Raw genomic sequence first — 8707 nt, 5'->3', positions numbered from 1 at the left:
TTACTAGCCTTTATAAGCTCACCCAATATTTTTCCTTCTAGGAATCCAATTTAGAATTTGTAAATGTGAGATAATCGTTGATAGAGAACCATGTGATTAGTTTAGTCATATTCTAGTTATTAAACTCTTTTTTAAGGATTGTTTATGTATCTAACCTTGAATGAATGGACTTTCATTTAAATAGCTATGTAATAATTAGGAATGAAGAATATGATAGACATTAAGTATTCTTTTGGTGTTTTCAACTTATTAAATCTATGGGAATTTTTAAAAATATATTTTCTTATGTTTTAGTTACAATTTTATAACTTAAAAGTTTTTATTTACAAAAATACGCTTGTAAAGCTTTAAAATTACAAAAATACACTTTTCTCATTAAAAAGTAAGAAAACAACAAAAAAAAAATAGTGAGAAATCAGTCTCACGACAACTATAAAACAACTAAAAATACGTAGAAAAATAAATTCGTGAAAACTATAATACAACTATAAATAAAATATAAAACATAAAAAACGGTTTCTTATTTTTACTATAGAAGTGTTTTTGTAAATAAAAAAGTTTAAAGTGTAAAAAAAAAATAAAATCGTGTTGACATATTTTTTATTTTATTTTTTTTAATTTTTGGTCTATTATGTCATTTTTCTTAAATCTAACTATTTGGTGACTAAATAGTTATTGGAATATTATTAGGGCCAAGATGCAAAATAGCCCTAAATCTAACAATTAAGTTAATAAATGTCCCTTTTTTAAAAAAATTAACAAAATGTCCTTTTAGTTAAAAATTTGATGATAAAATTACAATTATAACCTTGAATAATTAAGTGTTTGGTATAGTTATTTTGCACAATAGTATAACGTTTTTATGTGCAATAATATATTAAAAAAAACTGAACGATAGTATATATATATATATATATATATATATTTTGAAATAACTGAAAGGTAGTATATTAGTTTAAGATTGTAGTATATTATTGTAATGTGCTATGGTATATAATGAACGAAAGACAGAAATTAAAAAATATGAAATATTAGTTTAAGTTTGAGGTATAGTTATATTTCACTAGGAAATATTGTCTTTATGTTCATTAGTATATCATGAAGGAAAGAAAAAGAAAAAAAAAACATGTGGAATATTAAATTAAGTTTTTAGTATATATATATTTTCCACTATATTGGTGATATATTAATTTTTTACTATAATATTTTTGCTTATGATTGCAAAATATAGTTTTTATATGCTATTATATATCGTGAAAAAAAAATCATTTAATAGTATATTAATTCAAGTTTATGGTATATTTATATTGGTCTAAGGTATATCGTTTGTATATGATATGTATATCGTGAATGATATAAAGAAAAAAAAAACTATTAAATATTAATTTAAGTATGAGGTATAGTTATATTTAACTGAGGTATATTGATTTTATGTTCATTGGTATTTCATGAAGTAAATAACAAGAAAAAAAAACTTGTGGAATATTAAATTAAGTTTTTTGTATAATTTTTTTTTTTCACTATGCTGGTGGTATATTAATTTTTGACTATGGTATATCTGCTTATGATTATGATATATAGTTTTTGTATGCTACTGTATATTGTGGAAAACAATTCATTTAATAGTATATTAGTTTAAGTTTGTGATATATGTATATTAGTTTAAGGTATATTGTTTGTATATCATACGATATATTGATTAAAAAAAATTAATTATATGGTTAAATAACATATTAGACAACAACAACAACAGCAAAATCTAAAAGAATAAAATATATAATAGCTTTTATATAATAAAAAAATAGTTGACAAAAATTCAGAGAGGTTTTGATTTATTATTTTTCATAATTTCTATTAAATGAATAAAACATATAATACCTTTTATATAATGAAGGGTATTTTAGGTATTAAAAAGTAAAAAAGGACATTTACTTTATTATTTTAAAAAATGAACATTAACTATCTATAGAGTTAGAAATAAGCCTATTTACTTACATTTCTCATATTATTATTCTATATAAAAACGAATAGTTCTACTTTATTACTAATAGTTTTTTATTTAAATAAGTATTTTATATGCTTTTGTAATATAAATTAAAATATTATTTGTAAGGATTATTTTTCAATAAGAGAGAAAGTGTGACATTTGACTAATTATGGATATTACATATGTTATAGCATAGAGTTCTGGTAGTGACAATTAATATATTAAAAAAATATTATTTTAATGATGTCGAAAAAAGGAAAAAAGAAAAAAAAAACTATAGAAAAACCCGCATATGGTATAATAAAAAGGGAGATTTTTAATTATATACATGAATTTGTAAATAATCACAAAAATGACGCTGACCTAAATAATCCTAAAAACCCTGGCAGCTTATGCCGAATGACAAGCCATTTGATTTCTTTTTGATTCTCTTTCCTACATAAGCCATTTTCAATTATTTTTTTCTCTAAAAAAAAAAAGAAATCTTTTATTTTTGCCTTTACTCTTAGTATGTCAATTTTTTAAAAAATTATTTTCTCCTTGTCTGATCTACTGTTTTAGTAATTTTTTTTTCTATTTATTTATTTATTTTTAAAAGCATTTTTAAAAAGAGAAGTTTTAATTATATAAGTAGTATTTAAATTAATTATGAAAATAATTGAAACAATTTAGAAGGATGCAAATAGTGAATAACGTTATACCGAAAACATAAATAATTATTTCCTTAAGTCTTTCCTCTCAAAAGTTATGTCAATTTTTTTTACTCGTGTAAACTATGTATGAGCGTTTTTTATTTTAATTTTTTTAATTGGTATTCTCTCTCTTGTCTATTATTTCAAAAATCTTTTCTCATCACAATTTTCATCATTTTAATTTAAAAGTTATATTATTACAATTTATTTTTTAAATTGATCATTTTGATACATGTTTCTTTTATTATTATTAAAAACAAAATATAACAAAAATAAAAACAACCTTTTAGTTTATTTTATAATTTGTTAATAAATAAGTAACTAAACTATAAATTTAAATAAAATTCAGTATATCTACTAATTATATGTTATTATAAAGTTGTTTTCTTTCTATTTAATAATAACTTAAAGTTAAACATCATAAAATTAACTATATGTTATAATTTAATTTAATTTAGGTAATATTATGTTGTCAAATTATTTAAGATACTTTTATATTTTTCTTTCTTAATAACATTCAAATTACCTTAAAAATCTATCTACGAATCAAAAGCAACATCATCATCACAAAGGAAGAATAACGTAATCAAAATCTACATTTTAGTTTATTTTATATTTTATTAAAAGATAAGCAACTAAACTTTAAATTAAACAAAATTTATATATAACCCAGATTTTAGTTACTTATTCGGTTAGGTATTTTATTTTGATTATAATTTTAATTTAATTTTATAGTATGTGTTTTATTGTTCAAGATACACTTATGTTACTTTTTATTTATTTAATGATTTAAGAAATTAGAAAATAATTTATTAACAAAATTAGTATAGATATTTTTTTCTTGGTAATGTAACTCATTTTATGATATTTAAGATATCAATTTATTTCTTAAATATGTATATTTAAATAATTTATTAACAAAATTAATATAGACATTTTTTCGGTAATGTAACTCATTTTATAATATTTAAGATACCATTTTATTTCTAAATATGTATATCAAAATGATTCAATAAAATTAATTTATCTAAAATACTATATGCTAATTTTTAAATATATGAGTAACAAAATACCTTTAGTAACTTATTCGAATGATTGACATATTTAATTTTATTTATTTTAAAATTTAGTTAATTAAGTAGAAAAAGAAAAAAAAAAAAACTAAAAAGTCATTTCTTTTTATATTAATCTTCTTGGTGATGGTGATGCAGAATATATAAATATATATATATATATATATATTATGTATATAAAAATGATCACTTAAACTGTAGAATATAATAGTATAATTTTTTAGCTTAAATAATTCCTAATGAAATTAGAAAAACTTTTGATAATTTATTTAGATAGATTTAATCACATCAAAATTTATATAAAAAAAATTAGGATATATAAATAAATAAACTTAACAGAAATATAAATGTCATTTGTTTAAAAAGAAAAAAAAAAGCAAATAAATGAAGAAGAGACTCAGTGTTAGAAAAAAAAAATGAGTCAAAGACTTGAAAAAAAAAAAAAAAGATTAAGAGAGTAGATACTCTCGGTACACGCGTATCAAATTAATAAAAACATATCGTTAATGTTACTATATTAAAATATCGGAGCATATTCATGTAAATATTTTAGAAAGTTCGTATCTGTAGCTAATTTTCTCTAATAAAAATGTGATATAAAATAAACAATATGAATGTTTGAAGAGGTAGTGTGAATAACTGTTTAGAGATTGTAACAAGAGTGTTAGTGATATTTTTCATTTTTGGTTGAAACATAAAACTACTTTAAAAAATTTTTGCTATTTGAACAAATAAAGAAAGAAGAATGAGAAGAAATCTTAGACTTAAGGCATGATTAAGTAAGCAATTGCTCTCCAAAACCTGGACAAATCTTACATTCTTTTGTCCATTACATGATCCACTGACCTGGAGCCACAGTAATCTTTTTCTTTTCTTTTTATTTAATGGAGATCCACATTCCACAATAACTTAACTACTGCAGTTTTCCACGACTCATCTCCACGATTTAATTTGGATGAGAACATTCCAAACATTAGACAAAATTGTAAAATTTATCTAGCTTGGCCAGAATCTGTTTTATCTATACATACATTATACAGCACATGCTTCTACACAGTCAAGATTTTGCACTTGTTAAATGCTGCTAAGATACATCTTAAGAGTTACATTGCAATTCATGGCACACATATATGTATATATCATTATTTTTACTTGGATAGTATGCACAGGAAAAGAAACTCTCCAATGACCAAGTGTAATTGCTACTCAAGATACGTTATCACAAGTGTCATAGCATTGTAAAAGGAGTGGATGAGAAAAGAAGAACACAAATTTCCAGTCCAGCAATAAGACCATCCGAGGACACACCCAATGATGAACAACTGTAAGAAATTCTCACCAGAGAGGTGAGCCAAACTGAAAATAGCCGAACTTATGAGAATGGCATGCTGCCATTTCATTGTTGATGAAAGTGATCTTAATAGGAAACATCTATAAACGGTTTCTTCCAGAAGAGGAGTGATGATGCAGTATACGAGGGCACAAGCAGCTTTCGAGATGTCGCTGCTCACTAACATTTCTTTCAGTATAGGGTTGCTTGCAACCTGCAAGTGCAAAACTGTTTCAGTTGAAAGTAAAACTTTTCAACTGCTTTTACTATGTGATTTCATTACACTAGTAACTTAGAATGTTCAAAAGCAAACTGCATATGGGAAGGAAGTTCAAAACAGCATCAGCTTAGCTAAACGAGCATCATGATATAAGAATTACAACATAACGCATGTCATGTCAAGGTGCAACATAACAAGGGTAATGCTAGTCGAATCACAAGTCTCATACCTGAATCTCCATCATAATAGATTCATACACAACCTTCTACTAACATATTTATTCATTAGGAAAGAAAACTCAATTGATACACCACAGTAACTTAAGAAGAAACAGTAGGAAAAATTTGACAATAACCAAGAAAATTCAAGAGAGACAGTTTCTCTTCCAGAGCAATTGCTTAATACAAATAAGATTTGGCCTAACATAATCGTACTTTCTCATCTAATCTATTCTAATATATTTTCCAAGCAAATCAGATTCTAGAAACTCCAAAGGCAGTCAGATTGAACCATGGCAATTAAAACTGTAGTGGCTGAAGGGGGTCGAACACCAGAAAGTGAGTTATTATAAATCCAAGCATTCTTATGGCTAGGTCCAATCTCCTGGCCATTCAAGGAAAAAGAATTTTGTGCCAATTATGATTTCCCTTACCTAGGTGTATAGTGAACCAGATCGGTGGTCTATCATTTGATACACCAGTCATTTAGAAATTGAGAGTGATTTTATTGAAATCTCAGGAAATTCAAGACAGTTTACTAGAAAAGATATTGCTCAATACAAATAAGAATGTTGTTTTTTAAGTAAAATACTATCAATTTATTAAACTAAAACTAAAAAACGTACTAGATGCTATGTCAAGTGAACAAAAACAATTTTAATCAATCAAAAGTCTATTGCACAAACCTTGGGCTCAAGGACTCCGTCCAGAAAGAATGATGTAAGGACAACCAGTGAAAAAAGAAATGCCAATCCCATAGTTGATGACAGCAGCCAGTTCCTTTCATCTGATAGCTCATTTGTTTTGAAGAGATTCATACAGTGATACTGTGGCTTTGCTGTATATTTTAGTAAAATCAAAGTTGCAGTGAACTCTAGACTTTGAGCCAGAAACAATGATACGGCCTGCGCTAGAAAGAAGAATTGAGCAGATTCCAATCATCAATAGACATGTTGATCGATTATCAAGCTACAGCTTTGTCAGCTAAGATTTTACATACCATCGTCCATTTTATGGAAACTTAAATGATAAACAAAGACCTGAATGCTGGAGAAGAATGCTACTGAAGGTGAGAGTCACAAACTTGTAAATGATACCACAGAGCTAAAAATTTGAAGTTAATCCTTACATAATTTACATATAATATCTTACAATTATACAAGTTACTAGATTTAAGATTATCCTGTAAGTAACAGTGTTCATTTATGTTTCTCAGTCTTTGCCCCCTCTCTTTATTGAATTTTGGTTCCTCGACACTTTAAATCAACCCCCTCTTTATATAAAATAATATTTATATATATATCTGAGTTCAACACTCCATCCCACATGTATTTAATTTTAAGTTTAGTACTAAATCTGTATCATAGAGATATAAAAAGGCAATAAAGTTTCTCTCCATAATCCTTCACTATGTTTTCTCTCTTCTAATTACTCCTTCCTTAGCTTTTTTAATCTTTCATCTTTAGTACCAATAGCATTAACATCCCACATGGTTAAACCATGTGTAGACTGTAGAGTAAAATTCTTATGGCCCAATTTCTAGCTGTAATCCTTACTTATATCGAGTGAGGATTAATTGGAAACTTGACCATGTATGAAGAGGGTCTTAAGCACATTCTGTTTCAAGAAACATTGAAGGGAAACTAAGCCTAGATACTGTTTCATCGTTCTTTCCAAACATAATAAGAAAAATTTGCTAAAGAGATGCATACACACACACATTTATATGTACTGACCTCAGTCTGAGGGTCAAGATTAGGTTGTTGGAGTATTTCAGCCACCACAGAAAACCAACCAAAACTCAAAGGAATGTGTAAAGTGAACATATAAAAGGCCATGGTGCTCCAAACAGTTCCACTGTCCCATGGAGTATCTAGTGAGAGTGCCGAGAAGGTCTATGATTGATTAAAAAGCAAAAATGTCATTCCCATACATACTTCACATTTCATATTTTTATGGTACACAAATAATAATCATCAAATGAAACCAAAACAAAAGAGCTCAATATAGTATATTTCTAATCACCCTTATTGATTTATGTTGTACCTGAGGCTGAGAAGAAGATTGGTGGATGTTGTCGTTTTCAGCGCAGAATCGTTTGAATTTGAAGGAAGCAAGGGAGGTTGGCTTAGAAGAATTGTTGGAGTTGGAGAGACAGAGAAGAGTAGTGGAATAAGAGAGAGACAAATTCAGTGGAGTAAATGTTGAGGTTAAGGTTGAGAATGTAGGGAAGTAGTTGAAAGGTTGGTTGAGGTGGTTTATGATCATTTTGCCCACAAAACAAACATGCTTCTCTCCTCTGAGTCTAAGTACTCTTCAGACACAAACCAAATATCCTAAATCTCGACAGGGTATCGTAATTCGTAAAGCAACTCGTAAATGGATTATGCATACGCCTCCACTAATCAAAATCCCTTATTTCTAATATAGGGCCTTTGAAATTGGGTGTCACTGAATGCAATAATATGTAATTTTTTTTTTTTTTTGTTTTTGTAAAGAGTGTATTTGTTACTTTTTGTTGAAAGTAATTAAAAGGAAACTTATAAAATATTAGAATTTGAGTTAATTTTTATAAAAATATTATCACACGGGAATTTTTTTTTAAAAATATTGTGTTTTTATAAAACAATAGTGGAACACAAAATAGAACAACTAAAAAGTAAAAACAACAATAGAACAACTAAAAAATAAATGTAAAATAACAGTAAAAACTTAACACAGTACACTGTATAAAACTTACACAGTATTTTTAAAAAAAAATTTGCCCCACAATATAAAAGTAAAAAAGTTAGATGTAATTATCCCTAATTAAAAAGTACTACAAAATTTAAAAATTATTATTTTTATGAGTAATTACTAATTATTTTAAGGTGAATTCTTATATCCTATTAAAGTAAAATTATTACAAAAATATAATGGGCTAGCCTATTAAATTTTTATACAGCTCAAATATATTTTATTACTAAAATATTTCTTGCTCACAAAATTTAGTCGCACTAAGGATACGAACCTATGCAATAATAATTCTAATTCTACAACGACGCAACAACTCCAGCTTCAATAATACTCCATTAATTCTAGTGATACAACCTGAAAAAACTAATAACCCAAATTGAAAAATCAACCAAAAGGTTGAGCGTTTAATTAAAAAAAAAAATTGTAGAAAAAATAGTTTGAAACATTAAAT

The 8707-nt window shown here is 26.0% G+C and overlaps 1 protein-coding gene across 2 annotated transcripts; it reads right to left on the bottom strand.

The window, feature by feature from the left end:
* Window positions 1-4719: 4719 nt before the first annotated feature.
* LOC115724178 (uncharacterized) lies at window positions 4720-7915 on the bottom strand. Of its 2 annotated transcripts, XM_061104119.1 has the most exons (4): window positions 7567-7915; window positions 7257-7415; window positions 6207-6425; window positions 4720-5296 (listed from the first exon to the last, which is right to left on the bottom strand). In XM_061104119.1, exons 1-4 carry the CDS (start codon window positions 7786-7788, stop codon window positions 4955-4957), a joined length of 942 nt encoding a protein of 313 aa, XP_060960102.1. In that variant the 5' UTR covers window positions 7789-7915; the 3' UTR covers window positions 4720-4954. The 2 variants fall into 2 exon arrangements, with proteins under 2 accessions (XP_060960102.1, XP_060960103.1); XM_061104120.1 differs by lacking the exon at window positions 7257-7415.
* Between the last annotated feature and the right edge of the window lie 792 nt (window positions 7916-8707).

This window comes from Cannabis sativa, chromosome 9, assembly GCF_029168945.1.
Source record: "Cannabis sativa cultivar Pink pepper isolate KNU-18-1 chromosome 9, ASM2916894v1, whole genome shotgun sequence".
Lineage (NCBI taxonomy): Eukaryota > Viridiplantae > Streptophyta > Magnoliopsida > Rosales > Cannabaceae > Cannabis > Cannabis sativa.
The sequence above is the reverse complement of the archived record's forward strand: the minus strand, read 5'-3'. Positions and strand labels throughout refer to the sequence as shown.